Here is a 22387-nt window from a genome sequence, read left to right as displayed (position 1 = left end):
CATCCCTGTAAGGCAACGGGGCTCCGGGACGGGACGCTCCCTTCAGGGCACCAGCTCACCAAGTGACCTGCCCATCCCTGTCCAAGGGCAGCTCCCTGGGGCCCCACTGGGGCTGCCCCAACCCTGTTCTGAGGTAACTCCTCAGCACCACCTGCTTCCTGCTAGGATCTCAACTGACCAACACCCCTCGGCTTTGAGTCAGCCCAGAAACTGTCTGACACTTTCTGGCACAAAAACCACATGCAGGTGGCACAGGGCACCAACGCTCACCCTCTGCCCAGCCCGAGACCCCCCCGACCCGCTCAGGGCCCGAAGCCTTCAGATGTGGATGGAGGGGTGATCTCTGGGCCTCTCCATCCCCAAAGAGACCAACATTGATCCTTCCGAAATTCACAGACTGGCCAGGTTACCATGGTGATATCCATGCTGAACCAAGAGCTAAAAATAGGCCCCAGAGAGGATGGACGGATGGACGGAGGGATGGACGGATGGGTGGACAGATGGATGGGTGGATGGACGGATGGGTGGATGGACGGATGGGTGGGTGGATGGATACATAGGGGGATGGGTGGGCCTGGATTCAGGATTGGGACAATTTGTTTTTCTCTGACAAGATAATTCAGGGGAAATCTCAAATTCAGGGCGAGGAGGTTCCAGCAGGTGGGAGATGTCCTGGCTCCATAAGCATCTCACGGAGGCCTCACTCAGTGCCCCCAGCCCAGGTCCCTGCGGCGCAGGCCATGTGGGAGGCTCCCGGCACCCCTGCCTCATGTCCACAGTCCTCACTGAGTGGGTTTCAGGCCTGGGGAGTCCCGGGCAGCCGAGCGGAACTCCTTCAGGGGTGGAGGCAGCCATGGTGTGGTTCCCCGCTCCCTGCCCCTGGCAGCCTGTGCGTCCCTGCATCCCCTCCCTGGACCCACTCAGTCCTGGCGGGCTGGGTCTGCGAGAGCCCCTGCCTCAGATGTGGGCACACCGGGCGCCGGGCCCAGCCCTCTGGGGGGTTGGGGGAGGGACTGAAGGCACAAGAGAACTACAAGGGTAGGGTGACACTTTATTACTCCTGACGCCCCCCGGCAGAACCCACAGGCCAGGCAGACCCCGCAGACCCCATGGACCTGGGTGCAGAGGCTGGACGGCAAAACACACAAGGTGGGTGGGGGTGGGGGCAGAGCAGGGACAGAAGGAGGCTAACTGTGGGGACAGGGTGTCTGGGCACCCTGGGCTTTGTTGGGGGCTGGGGTGCTGCCCTGCTGGCCCTCCCCCACAAAGATCAGATGCAAAGCAGAGCCCCAGTCCGTGCCCCTTCTCGTCGGGGCAGGGTCTCCGCTGGATGAGCTCCCAGGCCCCTCCAAATCCTTCACGATGTCCCTCCAGCCACCTGGCTCAGGCAGGGCCAGGCATGGAGGCCTGTATTTTATCACCCTTCGGCCTCGGGGGCCCCGGACCCGGGCCCAAGCCAGCAGGATCCCAGGAGGACTGGGAGTGGGGCCTGGCGGGGACTGGAGGCTTCTGGGAGGTCGGAGGGAGCTTAAGAGACCCCAAAGGTGCTGGAGACCAAGGCTCCACGGACCCACTGCTCACTGCCCCTCCCCACGCCCTCCACGTCTTCACGGGGTGCAGCCTGCGCTGGCCTCTCCAGCAGGGACGTCCAGGCCTCTCGGGGCCAGGCCTCTGTGGCTGTAGTACTCCACCACCTGCTTCGGGACCTCGGCCAGCACGCACTTGGCCAGCGCCGCAGGGGACGCCTGGAGGCAGGACAGCTCGGTTACATCTGGGACCTTCGAGATGGAGATCGTCCATCTCCACACCTGGGTTACATCCTCTAGAACCAGGTGGTGACACCCCCACCAGAGGCTCACCTGGGGCCAGGCAAGCCTTGCTGAGGATGCTGGCCACACGAGGTTGCACGTGGGTCATTCCAGTCCCCCAAGCACGGACACAAAAAGTGCTGACGTGGCAGGCGAGGCCACCTCCGGCCCAGGCCCCACCCACACTTCCCCAGCAAAGCCCAAGTGTGTCTGTAAAACGTGACTCACCGCAGAGCTTCACGTATCTGTAACATGCATGTTTCACTGCGTAGAATGTCGTGTCTGTCTTCACGCATGTCTGATGTCTTGCTGTGTAGAACTTCACGTGTGTTGTGTGCATGTCTTGCTGTAGGGCACCATGTGTGTGACATACATGTCTCACCGGGCACAACCTCGCGTGTGTGCTGTGCGCGTCTCACCGGAGAGAACCTCACGTGTGTGCTGTGCGCGTCTCACCGGGGAGAACCTCGCGTGTGTGCTGTGCGCGTCTCACCGGGGAGAACCTCGCGTGTGTGCTGTGCGCGTCTCACCGGGGAGAACCTCGCGTGTGTGCTGTGCGCGTCTCACCGGGGAGAACCTCGCGTGTGTGCTGTGCGCGTCTCACCGGGGAGAACCTCGCGTGTGTGCTGTGCGCGTCTCACCGGGGAGAACCTCGCGTGTGTGCTGTGCGTGTCTCACCGGGGAGAACCTCGCGTGTGTGCTGTGCGTGTCTCACCGGGGAGAACCTCGCTATGTGCTGTGTGCGTCTCACTGGGTCGCAGAGGTTGGCAGCGATGGGGGAAACTGCGTGGCGGACCCCAGGAGCCCCGCGTGCAGTTCTCTGCTTGTGTGTAGATCTGACGTTTCATAATGGGGGCCGGGGGGTGGTTCAGGAGCTCAAAGTCCCGGCTTCAGATACTGCTGTCGATTTCGGGGGGAACAGGCCGGGACCCCCCAGACCCAAGACGGGACCTGCCACGTCCTCTGGCATGAGCCTGGCCTGGGGGGGTCTTGGGCAGTGGCATGAACAGGGACCCCCAAGTCGGCCTTGACTGAGCCCCTCCAGGACACTCACGTTTTTGAGCTCCCGGAAGGGCACAAACTGGACGATGTCCCGGAGCGCGGGCTCACCCCGCGGGGAGCGCAGGACGCCGTCATCGCCGTCCAGGACCTGCATGTCGGTGAAGTCGGCGTTGCCCACGCCCACGATGATGATGGACATGGGCAGGCGTGAGGCGCGCACAATGGCCTCCCGCGTGTCGGCCATGTCGGTCACCACGCCGTCCGTCAGGATCAGCAGGATGTAGTATTGCTGGGGACACAGGCAAGGCGTCAGCAGCACCACCCCTGCCGGGCCCCACGCGCGCCCCGCAGCCCACGGGCCCCCAGACAGCCCACGGGCCTCCAGGCGTCAGTTTCCTAGAACCGCCTTCGGAGCGCGGTGCCTGCGTCACAAACATCACGAACAACAGTGGGTCAGAAGCCCCTCCGTGGTGGGCACTCTGTTCTGGGCCTTCTGTGCCCCAGCTCAGGAAATCTCCATGAGTCTCACGGAGCGCTCTGGAGCAGGTCTACAAAGTCCACAATTTACTGATGAGGTCACAGTGCCCGGATGGGAGGTCTGAGGCCAGAGGAGAAAACTGCAATCCCAGGAGCCAGACCTGGAGCCCCTACACCCTGCTCCAGTCTCTCCAGGGTGTCCACTGTGCCGCACCAGACAGAGTAGAGGCCGGTGCGGTGCTCACGCCTGTAATCCCAGCACTTTGGGAGGCCGAGGCGGGTGGATCACCTGAGGTCAGGAGTTTGAGACCAGCCTGGCCAACATGGTGAAACCCCATCTCTACTAAAATTACAAAAATTAACCAGGCGTGGTAGTGAGCGCCTGTAATCCCAGCTACTTGGGAGGCTGAGGCAGGAGAATTGCTCGAACCCGGGAGGCAGAGGTTGCAGTGAACCGAGACTACACCACTGTACCCCAGCCTGGCGACAGAGTGAGACTGTCTCAAAAAAAAAAAAAAAAAAAGATGGAACTTCAAATAAAATCCATTTCCATTGTTTAAAAAATAAACCCACTCAATAATCTTGCCCAGGCCAGGCGCGGTGGCTCAAGCCTGTAATCCCAGCACTTTGGGAGGCCGAGACGGGCGGATCACGAGGTCAGGAGATCGAGACCATCCTGGCTAACACGGTGAAACCCCGTCTCTACTAAAAAATACAAAAAACTAGCCGGGCGAGGTGGCAGCGCCTGTAGTCCCAGCTACTCGGGAGGCTGAGGCAGGAGAATGGCGTAAACCTGGGAGGCAGAGCTTGCAGTGAGCTGAGATCCGGCCACTGCACTCCAGCCTGGGCGACAGAGCCAGACTCCGTCTCAAAAAAAATAATAATAATAATAATAATAATCTTGCCCAAACTGTGGACAGTTGGAGAAGGAGGGTTGGCCTGAGCAGCTGCCCCGGGGGGCTGGAACGGCCCTGTCCCCAGGAGAGTGGGAGCCCACAGCAGCCTCCCCAGGGCTGGCCTTGACTGAGCCTGTCCCACTGAGGGCAGATGTGTCCTGGAAACGAACAGGGGCCCCAGGACCCTGCTCAGAGTCACTTTCTCCGAGAGGCTCTCCTTTTGTGCCCTCCCCATCGCCCCTCTGAGCCCCACACCTGTGGGAAAAATTACCTGTTTGCAAGGCGGTCTCTAGTCCAGGCCTACAAGCACCCATGGCTGTGCCCAGCCTGGCTCTCAGCCTTCAGATAAACAGCCCATCCTCAGAAAGCCCCCCACCCCCTCCCAACCCGATGACGCCCCCACCCCCGCTGCCAACTGTGTGAGCACCAGGCCCCAAAACCCACTGAGGGGCCCTGCGAGGCCCGGGGCTTCGTGTCCAGGAGAGGGACAGAGGGCTCAGCCGATCACGTTTGGGTCCTGGTTTCAACCCAGTTCTAACCACAGAAAATCATGTCACGGAAACACAAACACCAGACAGACGTGCAACGCCAGGGGTGGTGGTTTAGGCGCAGTCAGGTGTCGTGGCAGCTTAAAAAGAGGGCTTATGTTTATTAGAGGCTGACACTGATATTTACAGATGAAACCGTCTGAGACTCGCTTCCAGACAACACAGGAACATGACGGCTGAACACAATCCCAACTCCAGGCTGGGTCCTGGGCCAGGAATAATACTGCTTTGAAAGTTATAATTGTGCCAATTAATGAAATTGGAATATAGTCTACGCATTAGATAAAAGTGTTGCATCTAAATTCAATTTCCTGAAATCTGTATTTGTGCTACGGTTATATAAAAGAATATCTTTGATCTCAGGAAATATACATTGAAATATTAAGAGGTAGGCCAGGCGCGGTGGCTCACGCCTGTAATCCCAGCACTTTGGGAGGCCAAGGCGGGCGGATCACAAGGTCAGGAGATCGAGACCATCCTGGCTAACACGGTGAAACCCTGTCTCTACTAACAACACAAAAACAAAATTAGCCAGGCTCGGGAGGCTGAGGCAGGAGAACGGTGTGAACCTGGGAGGTGGAGCTTGCAGTGAGCCGCACTCCACTGGGCGACACAGCGAGACTCCGTCAAAGAAAAAAAAAAGAAAAAAAATTGAGAAATTGAAAAAGAAAACATACAACAACTACACAGACACGAAGCAGAAGTGCAACATGTGAGCAGCTGGTGGTCTCACGGGCTGCAGGACCTCAGCGCTCTTGTAACTTTTTGGTGAGTTTAAAATTATTTCAGGCCGGGTGCGGTGGCTCACACCTGTAATCCCAGCACTTTGGGAGGCCGAGGCTGGTGGATCGCTCGGGGGTCAGGAGTTTGAGACCAGTCTGGGCAACACGGCGAAACCCCGTCTCTACTAAAAATACAAAAATTAGCTGGGCGAGATGGCGGGCAGCTGTAATACCAGCTACTCGGGAGGCTAAGGCAGGAGAATCGGGGAGGCGGAGGTGCAGTGAACCGAGATCGCACCATTGCACTCCAGCCTGGGTGACAGAGCGAGACTCTGTCTCAAAAAAAAAGAAGAAAAAAAGAAAAAAAAAAAAAGCAACACGCTGGTTGTGGCCCCAGCAACACATACAGGGCCACAGAACACGGTGGCAGAGTAGAGCCCAGCGCAGTTCTCGGCGCCCGATCATTCATGCAAAGTAAAGACACACGTAAACAAAATGACAATGCACGTACAGCCAAACAGTAGACACGTGTGTGGCCCTGCGGTGCCCAGAGGAAGAGGAGGGGGCAGCCTCGCTGGAGCTGTGGCCGTGACCCTGTGAGGCGACGGACAGCCCTGTGCCCGAGACACCTGCAGCTTTGATGCAGACGCAGTCAACCAGCTGGGCCCCCGCCCTCCTGAGTTGTTCTGCCTCGGGGCCTCTGTGCTGGCTGTTCCCTCTGCCTGGCTGCCTCCCTAATGTCCAGGCGTTGGTGCACACATAGCCGACCCCACACCACGCATGCACCACGCATGCACCACGCCCCCCGGGCACCTACAGAGGCTTCCCCAGTGCGTTCCTCGGCCGCCGCCACGCGTGCCACCTTGGAGATGATGGGCGCCACGTTGGTGGGGCCGTAGAGCTGGACCCTGGGCAGACAGTTCTGGTAGGCCTCCACCACGCCCTGGATGCCTGCGGGGGGCAGGGGGTGAGCCCGGCCCCCTTGCACCCCCTCCCCAGGCCTGCCTCGAGCTCCTACCTTCACACTCATCATCCTCAGGGTTGAAATTGATGGCAAAGTCATGGGACACCTGGGTGGGAGCAACAGGGCTCGGTCATCTGCTTGTTGCAACCCCTCCCTACCGGCCCCACGTCTCTCCGTCAGCTGCTCCCCCACCCGGCCCCCATGTCCCCAAGTGGAGAGGTAGGCTTCGACTTTCTAGGGGAAGCCGGACCCGTGGGTGGCCATGTTCTGCAGAGTCATGAGACAGAGGGGGAGGCAGACGCCCTGGCTTCAGCAGTGCCTGATGCTTACATTAGCCAATAAATCCCCACACTCCATGTTTTCTGTTGAAGCCAGTTGAATTTTTTTGTTTTGTTTCTTTTGTTTTGAGCAGAGTCTTGCTCTATAGGCCAGGCTGGAGTGCAGTGGCGCAATCTCGGCTCACCGCAACCTCTGCCTCCTGGGCTCAAGCAGTTCTCTTGCCTCAGCCTCCCAAGTAGCTGGGATTACAAGCGTGTGCCACTACACCCAGCTCATTTTTGTATTTTTAGTAGAGACGGGGTTTCACCATCTTGGCCAGGCTGGTCTGGAACTCCTGACCTCAGGTGATCTGCCCGTCTTGACCTCCCAAAGTGCTGGGATTACAGGTGTGAGCCACCGTGCCTGGCCGAAGCCAGCTGAATTATGTGCATTAGAGGATTCCAGACTAATGTCCTTCCCCGTCTCCTGAAAGAACATGGAGCTGGCCTCCAGACACCCCTCAAGCTAACAAGTCCTAGGAGGTTAAAGGTCAGCCTCTCTGGCTGGAAGCCTGGAGTTCCCACTTCGCACCCCAATCCCATCCTACAGTCGCCAGTTCCCAGCAGGCAGCCAGGGCTCCCCGGGCCAGGCTGCCCTCTGCCTGGGAGGGCATGGGAAGGGCACAGCTCGGAGGTCCCGGGCTCTGGGTTCTCCTACCTCATACTTGGGCGGGATCCGGGCTCCAAACCCCAAAGCGGAAAACCTCTTGTCGCTGTAAGAGAGGCAGGCGGTCACCGGGGTCCCGGACCTCTCCTGGCTGCAGCAGGGGCTGCTTCTGAGGAAGCACAACTAGCGCCCAAAAGACTAGGGCGGGCCCAGGCCTGGGACCGTGGCAGTAAGCACCTGCCAGAGGAGACCAGGGCCACGTGGGCCCAGGCCTGGGACCACAGCAGCAAGCACCTGCCACAGGCGGGGAACTGAGGCCCGGGGCGGCAGAGGCACGGGGCGGCAGAGGCACAGGCCAGTGTGCAGGGCGGGCACGGTCCTGCTGCTGGTGAAGCTGCCTCCCAACTCCATGCCTGTGCACACGCCGTCTCCCTGCAGACGCCTCCTCAGGGGGCTCCCAGACCCCGGGAGGGGTCCTGTGGGGCTAAGGCACCCACTATGGCCCTCATCAATCCAGACAGAGGGGTCTGTGGGGCAGGGAGCTCAGGGCATCCTCTCAAGCCCCAGGCCAGGGGTCTGTGTTGTGGTGAGAAGCTCAGAGCACAGCGTTTTGTGCCAGGCCCTCCCTGGTAGAGCATCCACGGGTGAGCCCCATGCCTCTGTGACCTCAGTTTCCTCCTCTGGCAAAGCAGGACACAGACGTCCCCCCAGGACCATGTGCAGTCTGTGTGGCAGCCTCCAGTAGGGCTACCCAGCCCTTCCTCACAGAATCTTTTCTTTCTTTTTTTTTTTTTTTGAGATGGAGTCTCGCTCTGTTGCCCAGGCTGGAGTGCAGGGGCATGATCTCAGCTCACTGCAAGCTCCGCCTCCCGGGTTCCAGCGATTCTCCTGCCTCAGCCTCCTGAGTAGCTGGGATTACAGGCGCCTGCCACCACGCCTGGCTAATTTTTGTATTTTCAGTACAGACAGAGTTTCGCCATGTTGGCCAGGCTGGTCTCAAACTCCTGACCTCAGGTGATCGACCCGCCTCCGCCTCCCAAAGTGCTGGGATTACAGGTGTGAGCCATCGTGCCCGGCCCCTCGCTGTCTGACAAAGTCACAGTGCCCACCTCATGGGGCCCCCAGGCCTGACCTGGAGCCCAGGGGGATGAGGGGAAGGCAGCGGGGCACACCTGCCATAGCTGACCTGGAGCCCAGGGGATGAGGGGAAGCCAGCCGCACGCACCTGTCATAGTCCTGGCAGATCTCGCCCACGGACACCAGCGCCTTCAGGTACTCATTGGGCTGGTAAGGGTTGATGTAATGCAGGGAGCAGCTGTTCCGCGGGTCTCCGTTGGAGGCGGTGAAGTCAATGGCCACCTGCAGTGGGCCGGGAGCCAGAAGCTGTGCTGGGCCGGGGCTCCCCGAACCCACTCCTGACAGGTAGAGAAACCGCACCCAGAGCGGCCAGGACTCAGGGTCAGGGGCCGCGTGTGTGGGTGGGGCTGGGGGGCTGCTGCTGGGGCTACCTCACCTGCTACACAGGCCAGGAGGGGTCTCCTCAAAACCTGCCAGCCCCTAAGCTCCCTGAATCCCCGGGAGGACGCGCCACCGGGACCACCCTGGCCTTGTGGGGTCCCCGTCCATCCTTCTTAGCGGCCACCCAACCCCTCTACCACCCTCCCTGGCAGGGCCTGAGAGGACCGAGCCTGGGTTGGGTCTCCTCCACGTTTCCCACTTGCTGGCTTCTCCCAAAGCCATTCTGGGGCTTGTTCAACAAAAACATGAACCAGCACATCTGCAAATGACACAAGGGTGGCACAGGGGGCCGTGTATCTGTGGGTGACACAGGGGTGACACGGGGGCAACATGGGGGTGACACGGGGGGCTGTGTATCTGTGGGTGACACGGGAGTGACATGGGGGTGACACAGGGGTGACACGGGTGAGACGGGGTCGTGCCGGGCTCTTTGGATGACACGTAGCGCCTGTGGCTGGTTCACCCAAACGCTCACTCCAGCTTCTCCTCCTCCACGTTTTGTCTGTTGTTAAATGTGTTTGTGGAAGGTAAGCCCTGGTGATGTCACCTCCCAAGGGGGATTGGGGCTGCTTCTTGAACCCCAAGCCTGTTTCCTCGCCTGCACAAAAGGGGGGACCCCCAGGAGCCGCACATGGAGACATCGGCTCACGAGAACCGCCAGTGACCTTTCACTCCCCAGGCTGGGGACCCTCAGGAGTTGGGGGACTCCAGATATCTGGCCTGGTTCCTTCTCAGGGTGGTCGGCGGGGGCAGGGACGGGGGTGGGGGTGGGGGTAGGGGCGGGGGTGGGGGTGGGGTAGGGGCGGGGGTGGGGGCAGGGACGGGGGACAGGCGGGGGACAGGCGGGGCCATGGACTCACGGTGAAGTGGATCTGGCAGCCGCCCATGATGTAGTCCAGGAAGGAGTACACCCTGTGGAACTTCCGACCAGCAGTGTCGGCGGCCACCCCGGCCAGGGACACCGAGGCCAGCGGTGTTGGCACCCACCCCCACCAAAGACGCCGAGGCCAGTGCCAGCTGGGATCCAGGCCTCCCTCCCCCACGCAGCCCAGTCCCTCTCCCTCCTCTCCTCTCCTGCATCCTCTCTCCCCACCCTGCCCCTCCCCAGACGTGCTGGGGCCCACCAGGCCTCTGGTTGAGGGTCCATCCAACAATCAGAGGGGGCAGTGGAAGCTCCTCCTGTGGGTTGGGAGGCTTCGGGCACGGCCGCCTCTCACCTTCAGGTCAGCCAGGACGACGGCCCCCGAGTTCTTGTAACTGCGTCTCTTCTGCTTGTATTTGGGATTCACACAGTCCCACTGGGCCTGGGGCAGGAACAAGCAGAGGCCCCCCCAGAGTGGTAGCTCTGAACACCCACCAGGGAGACCCCACCCAAGACTGTCCTCAGTAGCGATGGCGAACCCGTGTGGGGAAGAGCAGGGCTGCAGCAGGGCAGCCGGAAGGGGCAGCGTGGGTCAGACACGAATGAAGAGGGATGGGAGTTGGACCCCCCACCCGGCATGGCCCTGTCATTAAGCCCAAGGACGCTGAGGCCCAGGGAGGGGGGCAGGAAGCAGGGCCCGGGGTGGCCTCCCCACTGCACCCTCATCAGGCTGCTGTGGGCTGGGCAGGCAGACACAGGGGAGGGCACCCCTTGACCCCACCTCCCACCACCCCCGTGCCCAGCTCCGCCCCTAGACAGTTTCACAGACACAAGCCCCACGAGGGCCGGCCCAGCCCTGGATGGTGCCTGAAAATTTCCAGCTGAATGTGATGGCGGCCACCCCTGCTATGACCCCTCGGGAACCAGCACCAGAGTCCACCATCCCAGCCTTCTCTGGTTATAACAAGTCACTGTCGCCGCTCCCCACAACCCCGTCAGGACAGTGGGACCGGGTTTCACAGCCTCTGTGGTGGGGCCAACACAGGCGCAGTCCAGATGTACCCCCGCTCACCTGCCCCTCCCCAGAGGCCCCTCCCCTCCACCTGCCCCTCCCTGAAAACCCCCCTCACCTGTCCCTCCCTGAAAACTCCCCCTCACCTGCCCCTCCCTGAAGACCCCCCTCACCTGCCCCTCCCTGAAGACCCCCCTCACCTGTCCCTCCCTGAAGGCCTTCTGCATCTCCTCGAAGGTGGTAGTAAATTCTCCGATGAAGTCATGTTTTCCTCGAGAGTCGTAATCCCAGACCAGGCACTGGGGAGCCCAGTCCCCCTCAGCACTGCCCCTTGGGGGCCCCAGGACCCTCCCACCCCTGAGCCCGGGTGTCTCCATCCCCGGCCCACATCCAGGCCACCCACTCATTGCCCCCTTGGTCTGTCCTGTCCCCCACCTTCAGAGGCCTTGTCTCCTCACAGCTGCAGAGGGAGCTCAGCGAGACTTTGAAGGGCTCCCATACAGGGTTCAGGTTGTTCTTCACCACCTGTGGGCCGGGAGGGGCTGGCTCAGGGGGGGCCCAGGGCCCTGGGATCCTTGGGGCGGACAGAGACCTGGGTGGAAGAGTAGTGTGAGGCGGGCACCGCTGGCCCCGCCCCTGCGTCACCCCAGACAGCGCCGGGGCCCTGAGCTGGGGCTGGCAACCCCTCCCCGCATGAAGCTGTGTAGGGACCTGGGAGCCGCATTTCCGAGCCCCGTGCCTCCGCCTTCGTAACTTCTGCCACCTCTGAGCCACCTGCACTGCTCTCCTCCTTAAACAGATTCATTTCCACTCAAGTTAATTTCTCTCAAAACAAAGCGCTCTCTCACTGCAGTCGCTGAAATCCCATTTCACCTGCACAAGTGGAAGGGAGGCCTAAAAATAATCACAGCCACAACTACACAAGCCTGTTGGATTCTGGCTACAGCCACGGCCACCAAGGCCCTGTGCGGCGGCTCCCTGCTGGAGGCTGGAGCTCCTCCCGTGTGGCCAGAGATGTGGGAGGGCTGGGGACAGCCCCTTCCCCTCCCTGCGCTGCCATCCCCGGCCGCTCACCTCCGTCCTGTACACCAGCTGCAAGCCCTGGTCGTCGTTGACCCGGAAGAGCTCCAGGAAGGGGTCGGACTTGCTGAAGAGGTCCTGGGGAGAGGCACAAGGGCTGCTGGGCCAGGCACTGTGAGCTCGGGCTTTGGATGGGAGCTGGCGTTGTCATTTCCCAGAGCTCACTTCATGCCACCAGCTGCTAATTCCTCAGGCACCAAACGAGGCAGCAAGTCTGCGCGGACAGCATCTCCTCCCTGCCTCCCACCCCCGGGGATCTGACCACAGCGCGCGACTCCCCTCCAGGGAGACACCCTACACAGCAGGGTGGGACCCTGTTCTGAGCTGCTCCAGCTCCTCCCCTTTCAGGACGGTGGCCTGGGGGTGCTGGGCCTCTTTCCCCATCACTGAGCAGGGTCATGAGTGGTCGCCACAGTAGGGAGCTGCCCTGGTCCCAGCCCAGCTGCCAGGAGGGGCAGGAGAGCTAATGGCGGTGACAGTGACGATGGTGACCGTGACAGCAGCACGCCCAGCCCCACCCCACGTGGGCTCCGCACGCTGCACACACATCTCATACGGGGCACGGCCACACGAGGTCAGCGCTGGGCAGGGACTGGATTTTCGAACTGGTTCCCAGACCTCAGCCTGAGCCAGGCATGCGCGGCGCCCGCACTCACCTTGTCATCTAGCTTCCTGGCCCGGAAGGAGAGCTCCACGTAGCCGTTGTTCCCCGAGATGTCCTCGGCGATCACCTGGCAGGGGTACGCCAGGGCTCCAGGCTTGGCCAGGTGGGGCCTGACCCCACCGTGGGGGACTCGAGGCCCCAGGCCAGCCGACCCCACCCAGCCGGGCCTGAGAGGAGGCGTCTGGGTGCCCCCAGGGCTGTGCAGCTGCCGGCTCCTGCAGACCCTCCCTGGACCGCACGCTGCCCATCTTCCACTCGGAACACCCTGGGAGCCACAGCAGGGCCTGCAGGCTGCGGCGGGTGCACCCGGGCCTCACCGTGATGGTGGACTTGCCGGCGTTCCTGCCAAACTTGAGCAGCAGCGGGCGGGTCACTTTCTTCTGGGCCACAATCTGTAAGTCAGAAGCATCAGGCAGGGAGGGGCAGGCAGGGACGGCTCCTGACCCTGGGGACCCCACCGCGCCCTCACCCGGACTCTCAGGCTTGTGCTGTCTCCCCGCCCCCCACCATAGGCTTCCCTGCCCAGGGCCCGGTGCCCCCTTTGCTGCTGCTCTCAAGCACCTGCCATCCCTCTGTGTGGCCACCCCTGCACGGCCACCACCTCACGGGGCCAGCAGTCGCCTGGGGGAGGCAGAGGTCATCCCACCTATTTACCAGGTGAGAAAACAGGCCCAGGTGGAAGCCAGGTAGCAGCTCACAGCCCAGCCGGCGTGCACTTGCACAGGTGTGGTGGGAGCCCTCCACAGGTAAGCATGTCTGCCCTGACCCTCTCCAGGCCCAGGTGAGAACCCGCAGAGGCAGAGGCGGCGCAGGTCAAACGGCCCCGGACCCTCAGCCCAGCATGGCCATGTGGGCCCAGGTGGCAGAAAGGGTGTGAGTGAGGTGCCAGCCCGGGACCCCCCCGCCCACTCCTCTGAGAAGGTGCTGAGGAGCAGAGTCGATAGTCCGAGGTGGACTGGGGCTTAGATCCTGGGGCCTCCTCACGCAGCCAGGGTCTCCTCCTCCTCACCAGGCCCTGCTGGCCGTCCGCCCCACCGGCTCTGAGCCCCTAACTGGGGTGGGTGGCGGATGACAGGCCCAGGCCCCTGCAGCCACGTCACCTCCTCAGTGGGGAGCAGGGCGGAGGCACACGGCCCTCCCAGGCTCCGTGTCCTAAAGGAGGCAGTGATGACCCCGGCAAGCAGGCAGCGCCATCTCCTCATACGGAAGTGTTCTCACAACCACCGAGTCACCCACTGGGTAGCAGGTGTGCACTTCCCACCTGCCCCTCACACCTGCTACTGCCTGGCGGATGCTGGGGGTCCCAGTGAGGTGTGTGGAATACAAAGCAGACAGGGGCAGTCCCTCCACCCCCACCAGGGCTGGCCCGGCCAGCAGCTTCAGAGCACGCGGCACTTTCCACACAGAAGAGAAAACAGATCCCAGGTCAGGGCTGGGGAAGTCAAATCAGGCTAAGGGGTGGGAAGGCTCTCTTAGGGGTGCAAAGAAGGGGTCCTGGGTGCTGGGAGGGGGAGCCTCGGGCCAGGCCCCCCAAGATTCCCCGATTCAAAGGTTTCCTTCTGGGGTTCCAGAGCCAGGGCCTCTGCCTCACACCTGGGACTCGCCTGCCGGCCTGGTTTGCTTTCAGGGAGTGCGCAGAAAAGAAGGAGTGACCTCCCGTTTCCGACAGAGCAGGTCCTCAGAAGAGAAACGGGCTTAGGCTAACATAACAGACTCCCCTGCCAGGAAGAGTGAGATCGCTGGTTTGTGCTAACAGCGTTTAATAAGCGCCTCCCGTGCGCCTGGCTCTGGGCTGAGTTACTGTTTACTGCAATCACATGAGGAAACAGCTGAGGCAGAAGTCAGGCGTCAGAGGTCAGGTCAGGCTCAAGCCACAGCACAGGACTGGGTGCCAGGAGCTTCTCCCTTGACCATGGTGCCCTGCAGGCCAGCAGAAGCCCACCAGGGGCCTCCTCATTGCTTGAAGTTTGCACATATACACAGCACACGTGCTCATACACACATTCATGTCTGCACGCAGGTGTCCACACGGGCCCCGTGCGTGTGCTCATGTGGACACGCATAGGATGTCCTGTATGGATTATGATATACGAGTGCACCTGTGTGTACATAAAAAGGTGTCCAGGCCAGACACAGTGGCTCATGACTATAATCCCAACATTTTGGGAGCCCAGGGTGGGTGGATCAGTGAGCCCCAGAGTTCAAGACTAGCTGGGGCAACATGGTGAGACCCCTGTCTCTTTAAAAAATGCAAAACTTGGCCAGGTCTGGTGGCGTACACCTGTAGTCCTAGCTACTCAGGAGGCTGAGGTGAGAGGATTGCTTGAGCCCAGGATGTTGAGGCTGCAGTGAGCTATGATTGTGCCACTGCACTCCAGCCTGGGCGACACAGTGAGACCCCAACTCAAAAAAAAGCGTGTCCATATTTCTGTGTCCATGCCATCCTCTTTTGTCTGTGCCCTCCCTAACTCCCGGTTTCCTTATCTAAAAAACGGGGAGGACAACAGGATCGATGGCAGGCCAGCCCCGACCGAGGCTGCGGTGGGATGAGTCACGCAGACATTATGTTGGGTAAAAGAATCCCACAGCAGGGAGAACACGCACTGTGATTCATGGACGTGGAATTCCAGAACAGACGAACCAGGTGGGGAGCTGGCGGCAAAGGGGCGGAGGGAGCTGGGGGTGATGGAATGTTCTGTGTGACGGGTGACGGGATGTTCCGTGTGACGGGTGATAGAATGTTCCATGTGATGGGATGTTCCGTGTGAACAGGAGATAAGGATGTTCCATGTGACGGGTGACGGGATGTTCCACGTGATGGGATGTTCCACGTGATGGGATGTTCCGTGTGACAGGATGTTCTGTGTGATGGGATGTTCCGTGTGACGGGTGTTCCATGTGACGGGTGATGGGATGTTCCGTGTGACGGGTGATGGGATGTTCCGTGTGATGGGTGATGGGATGTTCCGTGTGATGGGATGTTCCGTGTGACAGGATGTTCTGTGTGATGGGATGTTCCGTGTGACAGGATGTTCTGTGTGATGGGATGTTCCGTGTGATGGGATGTTCCGTGTGACAGGATGTTCTGTGTGATGGGATGTTCCGTGTGATGGATGATGGGATGTTCCGTGTGACGGGTGATGGGATGTTCCGTGTGAGCAGGTGATAAGGATGTTCCGTGTGACGGGTGATGGGATGTTCCGTGTGATGGGATGTTCCGTGTGACGGGATGTTCTGTGTGATGGGATGTTCCGTGTGACGGGTGTTCCATGTGACGGGTGATGGGATGTTCCGTGTGACGAGTGATGGGATGTTCCGTGTGACGGGTGATGGGATGTTCCGTGTGAGCAGGTGATAAGGATGTTCCGTGTGACGGGTGATGGGATGTTCCATGTGAACGGATGTTCCGTGTGATGGGTGATGGGAGGTTCTGTGTAACCGGTAATGGGATGTTCCATGTGACAGATGACAGGATGTTGTGGGTGACGGGTGATGGGATTTCCATGTGAACAGGTGACAGGATGTTCCGTGTGATGGGTGATGGGATGTTCTGTGTGACAGGATGTTCCGTGTGATGTGTGATGGGTGTTTCGTGTGATGGGTGTTCCGTGTGACGGGTGATGGGATGTTCTGTGTGACAGGATGTTCCGTGTGATGTGTGATGGGTGTTCCGTGTGATGGGTGTTCCGTGTGATGGGTGATGGGATGTTCCGTGTGATGGGTGTTCCGTGTGATGTGTGATGGGTGTTCCGTGTGATGTGTGATGGGTGTTCCGTGTGATGGGTGATGGGGTGTTCCGTGTGATGGGTGTTCCGTGTGATGGGTGTTCCGTGTGATGGGTGATGGGGTGTTCCGTGTGATGGGTGTTCCGTGTGATGGGTGTTCCGTGTGATGGTTGATGGGGTGTTCCGTGTGATGGGTGTTCCGTGTGATGGATGTTCTGTGTGATGGGTGATGGGATGTTCCGTGTGACGGGATGTTCCCTGTGATGGGATGTTCTGTGTGACGGGATGTTCCGTGTGATGGGTGATGGGGTGTTCCGTGTGAGCAGGTGATAAGGATGTTCCATGTGACAGGTGATGGGATGTTCCGTGTGATGGGTGATGGGATGTTCCGTGTGATGGGATATTCCATGTGATGGGATATTCCGTGTGATGGGATGTTCCGTGTGATGGGTGATGGGATATTCTGTGTGACGGGATGTTCCATGTGATGGAATGTTCCATGTGATGTGTGACAGGATGTTCCGTGTGATGGGTGATGGGATGTTCCGTGTGATGGGGGATGGGATGTTCCGTGTGATGGGATATTCCGTGTGATGGGTGATGGGATGTCCCGTGTGATGGGATATTCCATGTGATGGGATATTCCGTGTGATGGGTGATGGGATATTCCGTGTGATGGGATATTCCGTGTGATGGGGGATGGGATGTTCCGTGTGATGGGATATTCCGTGTGATGGGTGATGGGATGTTCCATGTGATGAGATATTCCATGTGATGGGATATTCCGTGTGATGGGTGATGGGATATTCCGTGTGATGGGATATTCCGTGTGATGGGTGATGGGATGTTCCGTGTGATGGGATGTTCCGTGTGATGGGATGTTCCGTGTGATGGGATATTCCGTTGATGGGTGATGGGATGTTCTGTGACACGGGATGTTCCGTGTGACGGGATGTTCTGTGTGATGGAATGTTCCATGTGATGGGTGACAGGATGTTCCGTGTGAGCAGGTGATAAGGATATTCCGTGTGACGAGTGATGGTCAGGTGTGTACAGTCACCTAAACTTGTCAGTCTCAACCCTTAAGATTTATGCATTTTGTCGTAAAAATTTTTTTTTTTTTTTGAGACAAAGTCTCACACTGTTGCCTGGGCTGTTGTGCAGTGGTGCGATCTCGCTCCCTGCAACCTCTGCTTCCCGGGTTCAAGTGATTCTCCTGCCTCAACCTCCCAAGTAGCTGGGGCTACAGGCACGCACCACCACACCCGGCTAATTTCTTTTGTGTTTTTAGTAAAGATGGGGTTTCGCCATGTCGGCCAGGTTGGTCTTGAACTCCTAACCTCGTGATCCCCCTGCCTCGGCCTCCCAAAGTGCTGGGATTACAGGCGTGAGCCACACCAGTCTCATCAAGGTGTGAGGATTCAATGTGCAGCACGGGACGTGTTTAGCGCAGTATCCGGCAATGCCCTGCACATCAGCAGATACTCTGGTCCTGACTTGCAGAAGCCACTTTTGGGCTGGCTGTGGAGGCCGTAACCCAGAGGGCATCACCAAGGGCAGTGGCCACCATAGGACCTGCTGCTCACAAGGAGGCTTTTTTTTTCTTTTCTTTTCTTTTTTTTTTTTTTTTTTGAGACAGAGTCTCAATCTGTCACTCAGGCTGGAGTGCAGTGGTGAGATCTCCACTCACTGCAACCTCTGCCTCCCGGGTTCAACTGATTCTCCTGCCTCAGCCTCCAGAGTAGCTGGGATTACAGGTGTGCTCCACCACACCCGGCTAATTATTGTACTTTTTGTAGAGATGAGGTTTCAGCATGTTGGCCAGGCTGATCTCGAACTCCTGACCTCAGGTGATCCGCCTGCCTCGGTCTCCCACAGTGCTGGGATCACAGGTGTGAACCACCGTGGCCGGCCACCAGGAGACTTCGAGGTGCTGCTATGGAGCGACTGCTGCATGTCATGGAAGTGAAAACACAAGATGCAGAACAGGGAACATAATTTGTTTTTTTGAAAAAAGAGGAAAAGTGGGCCGGGCGCCGTGGCTCACGCCTGTAATCCCACCACTTTGGGAGGACAAGGTGGGCGGATCACGAGGTCAGGATTTCAAGACCAGCCTGACCAACACCGTGAAACCCCATCTCTACTAAAAACACAAAAATTAGCCAGGCGAGGTGGCGGGCGCCTGTAATTCCAGCTACTCGGGAGGCTGAGGCAGGGGAATTGCATGAACCCAGGAGGCGGAGCTTGCAGTGAGCCGAGATCGTGCCACTGCACTCCAGCCTGGGCAACACAGCTAGACTCCATCTCAAAACAAAAAAAAAGAAAAGGAAGAAAAAAGAGGAAAAGTGATAGGCTTGTTTGCTGCTGTGAGAATCTCTCTCTGGACAGTGTCCAGGGACCTGACAGCAGCTGGACGGGGCAGGAGGGAGGCACTCCACAGCCTTTTATACCTTCAGGCTTTGAAACATACGAATGCATTGCCCAGTTCAAAATTACATGTATATTTTAATCTAATAAGAACTGTTCAGGAGCTGTGGAGGGGCAGAGCCAGGCTGGCCACCCCAGCAGGGTCCCTGCGGTGCTGGTACATCAGCCTTGAATCGGCTGTGGCCCCCACACCAACCGCCCTCCTCCCTCCAAGGGGACGGGGCACCCACCTGCCCCAGGGTGCACTCCATGCCCCCCAGGAAGTCGTCCTCCTGACAGCTGAAGCCGCTGGGCCCATGCGTGTCGTATACCTCAAAGCGCAGCCTCTGCACCTCCTCGAAATAGTAGTCCACGGTGAAGACTTTGGAGAACACGGGATGCAGACTGCTCCGGACCACCTCGGTTCTGCCCACCTGCAGGTGCACCCTGTGAGCTGACCCCACTCGAGGGGCTTCCACCCCAGGCTCCAGCCCTGTCTCCCCTCTGCCGCTTACCCACACCCACACACCCCAGGAGGACTCACACCCTGGGAAGACCTCCTCCTGCCTGCTCTCTGTCCATGGAACTGTACTCCCGAGGGCCACCCTGGGGGTCACCCTTGGCCAGCTGTGGGCTGCAGTTTCTCAGCTCACACTCACCACTGTCTGCTCCACCCTCAGATCACAGATGGGGAAACTGAGGCTCAGAGAGGATGAGAATGACATGCTGAGTCGGGGGCGAGATCAGATTCACACCCTGGGCTGGGCAACCCTGAAGTGCAGAATGCTGCCCAGCACCAGCTGAGTGGGGAGGGGGCGTAGGGTACAGGGGAGCCCTCCCTCCTGGCTGGGGTACCATGGGCTCACCAGCCTCTCCCATCTGGCGCAGTTCCCTGGTCAAAATGCCCCCTAACGACAAGACCCAGCTGGGCCCGTGGGCTACTCATCTCAGAATCCCGAAAAATCCTGCACCTCAAACCAAGGGCAAGCATGGGCCACCCGTACAGCTCAGGCTCTGAGGGGCGGGCACGGGGCCTCCTGGGGGAGCCGGAGCCGCAGGGACAGGCGGTGGGGGCGGAGCAGGCCCTTCGCCGGGTGACAGCGACCCAGGACCTCGCGACGCGTCCCCTCCACCGCCCGAGCAGCCGCTGGGGTCCCCCTGCCCACGCCGCCCGGGCCCGCGCTCTGGAGTCCGGAGAGACCCCTGCGCCGGGGAAAAGCGCTGGCGCGCCGCGTGGACTGGGGTTCGAGCTCCAGCTCCTCCACCCGCCGCGGCTTCGCGCCCCGCGTTTCTCACCCTTTCGAGGTGAAGCCACGCGTTTCACGCGAGATGGTGACCGAGGAAGCGCCCATCTGGCGCCGGTACCGTGCCCCTTCCGACCCCAACCGCGGACACACCGGGGTCACCTGAGACCCACGTTGGAGCGGGAGCCCCGGAGGCCTGGAGGTCCGCCCCGCAGCGCGCGCTCCCTCGGGCCTGCTCCCGCCCCGTGGTGAGGACCCGACCCCAGCCCAGCCTCCCCCGCTCGTCGGCCGGCGCCCCTCACCCCTCAATCTCCTCTGCGCCTCTTGGTCCAGCCCCCTGCCCGCGCCTCACGCCTGGACGCTTCCCTCTGGCCCAGGGCCCCCTCCCCAAACCCTGGGCCGCACCCCTCGCTGCGGGGCACCCCCCTCTCTCCGAACCCCGCTCGCCGCCGCCTCCTCCAGCCCAACCCCTCCCCTCCGCTCTGGATACCCCCCCAGACCTAGCAACCCCCAACCCTGACCCCGATCTGAGCCCCAGCTCCGGGGGGCCCCCGCCTTGCGCCCCACTGGCCTCAGCGCGCCCGCTCCGGTCCCCGCATCCCCAGCTCAGCGCCCGCCCCGGCCCGGTGGCCTCTCGGCCTCCTGCGCCCCGGCCCTACCTGCACCCACTGGCCCTGCGCCTGCTGCAGCAACGCCACGCTGGGGTCGGACTTGGTGAGCGGGTCGCGGTCCAGCAGGTGCCGGCAGCTGAGCCGCAGTTCCACCTTCGAGGCGCAGGGCGCGGGCAACCCCCCGGGGGCCGCCGCCGCCCCGCGCTCCGAGCCCGCGCTCATGCTCCCGGCGTTCGGGGGCCAGGCTGGGCGCACGGAGGGGCCGCTGCCCGCGAGTCGGCGCCGCCGCGGCGCCCGGGAAATGGTGGCCGGCCCAGGCGTGGCCGCGCTTCCCTGAACGCCTGCCGGGCGCGGGCGCACGTGGCTCGGGCGGCCGCCGCGCGGGGACTGCAGGGGGTGGGGCGCGGCCGGGGGGCGGGGCCGGGGAGGGGCGCGGCGGGAAAGCGGGACAGGGGGCAGAGGCAGGGGTGCCCCTTGGAGATCCCCGGGAGGAGACAGCTTCTAATTCCCCGGGGACCCCCCCCCCCCACCAACTGACAGCTTTGGGGTCAGGTCGGGCGCGCCCTCCCCGGCTGTGCGCATCCCCGGCCCAGGGACCCGCTCCGGGCTGGAGGCTCCGAGCTGCGCGGGGCCTGAGCCCGGGTTCGGACCCAGGCAGACCCTGGGAGGCGAGGGGGGGACCCCGGCTTGGCACCAGATTCCCACACCATTCCCGGATCTCTCGGATCCCATCCCAGGTTCCGTTGGTTTCTGGTACTCGCCACCTCCATCAACAAGCATTTAGTGGGCGCCTATTGTGTACAGGCGCCGCGCTCATCTGGGGCTGGAAGGACCGTCCCGGGGGGCCGAGGGCTGAATCGGGGTCTGACTCGGAGGGGTCCGCGGGGCACGGTCCACAACAGTTCCCCGAGGCCGGGGCGGGGCAAGCCTGGGCTCCGTGGGGGGGCCCGCTCCGCCCTGAACTTCATTCCAACCCCACCTTCCCCATCGCCGGTCCCGGTGGAGGGAGCCGCAGAAGAGGAGGCGTTGGGGACAGAAACCACCTCCCAGCCCACTCTTTTTGCCAATTTCTGCCTAAAAATAGGGCACAGACCTCGCCAAAAGCCACGGGGGTGGGGGGCGAGGGTAGGGGAGACATTAAGACTGAAAGGTGAAGGGGCGGGAAGACCCGGCGCTCCGGCTCAGCCTCAGCAATCAGGACTCTAGAAGACGACCCTGGGGTCAGAGGGGGCCGCCGCCGACAGGGCGAGGAGGCTCCGGGCCTGGGAGGAGGAACGCGGTCGGATGGCGGGATTGCACCGGGCGCAACTGCAAGGCAGGGAGGCCCGCACGGGGCTGGCAGGGCCGGGAGAGGCCGTGGAGCCCAGCTCCTGCCTTCCTGGGAGGTCGGCTAAAGAGGCGAGGAACGGGTCAGGGCGCAGCGAGGCCTGCAGGGCCCCTGCTTCTGTCTCCCCGGCCTCTGGGCCTCCTCCCTAAAGCCGGGCAGTGGGCAGAGGCCAGTCCCGCTCTCTAGAGACCAGCCTGGGCCTTCCCGGACCTGTGTCCTCCTCAGCCCAGCCTCCCAGGCTGCCGCGAAGCCACATCTTCAGTCCCCAACCACTTCCGTGGGAAAAGGAGAAATTCAGGCAAAGGGTGTAGGCGCCCAGGCAGCTCCGGCAGGCACGTCCCCGCTGGGTTCCAGCAGCCCTGGGACAGCTTTCCCCAGACCAAGCTCAGCTTCCTGCTTTGACCTCACCTGAAAGCTCCTCACCACCGCCCTGAGGTTTGCTTGTCTGCAGTGTGGAGTGAGGCCTGAGGTCACCCAGGCTTTCTGGGGGGGGTACAGGGCTTAAACCTGGAACACCCCAGTTCAGCCCTTGGCCGTCACATAGCGGCACCCTGGCAAAATAACAGATAGCTTCCGAGCAAAGGACGCAGGGAGCCA

General features: G+C 61.1%; 1 protein-coding gene across 6 annotated transcripts; it reads right to left on the bottom strand.

Annotated features, from left to right (window-relative positions):
• Positions 1–1031: 1031 nt before the first annotated feature.
• CPNE7 (copine 7) lies at positions 1032–20830 on the bottom strand. 6 transcript variants are annotated; one of them, XM_073015671.1, is made up of 16 exons: positions 20512–20830; positions 18860–19042; positions 12795–12869; positions 12470–12544; positions 11808–11891; positions 11169–11258; positions 10934–11032; positions 10077–10163; positions 9720–9779; positions 8567–8700; positions 7393–7447; positions 6472–6523; positions 6271–6404; positions 2863–3099; positions 2037–2154; positions 1032–1745 (listed from the first exon to the last, which is right to left on the bottom strand). In XM_073015671.1, the coding sequence occupies exons 1-16, from the start codon at positions 20683–20685 to the stop codon at positions 1384–1386; spliced, it is 2019 nt and encodes a 672-aa protein (XP_072871772.1). In that variant the 5' UTR covers positions 20686–20830; the 3' UTR covers positions 1032–1383. The 6 variants fall into 6 exon arrangements, with proteins under 6 accessions (XP_072871772.1, XP_072871769.1, XP_072871770.1 ...); XM_073015668.1 differs by having other exon boundaries at positions 1032–2154; XM_073015674.1 differs by lacking the exon at positions 2037–2154 and having other exon boundaries at positions 1489–1745.
• Between the last annotated feature and the right edge of the window lie 1557 nt (positions 20831–22387).

This window comes from Chlorocebus sabaeus, chromosome 5, assembly GCF_047675955.1.
Source record: "Chlorocebus sabaeus isolate Y175 chromosome 5, mChlSab1.0.hap1, whole genome shotgun sequence".
NCBI lineage: Eukaryota > Metazoa > Chordata > Mammalia > Primates > Cercopithecidae > Chlorocebus > Chlorocebus sabaeus.
Note: the sequence above shows the minus strand (reverse complement) of the source record. Positions and strands in the feature narration are given on the sequence as shown.

Excerpts from the sequence above, each read along its gene's own strand:
- CPNE7 (XM_073015668.1), bottom strand. The coding sequence starts at position 20,685 with ATGAGCGCGGGCTCGGAGCGCGGGGCGGCGGCGGCCCCCGGGGGGTTG. Across the intron at positions 19,043-20,511 it reads CGCAGGGCCAGTGGGTGCAG|GTGGGCAGAACCGAGGTGGT; the intron begins GTAGGGCCGGGG and ends GTGCACCTGCAG. Across the intron at positions 11,892-12,469 it reads CCAGGAAGCTAGATGACAAG|GACCTCTTCAGCAAGTCCGA; the intron begins GTGAGTGCGGGC and ends GCCTCTCCCCAG.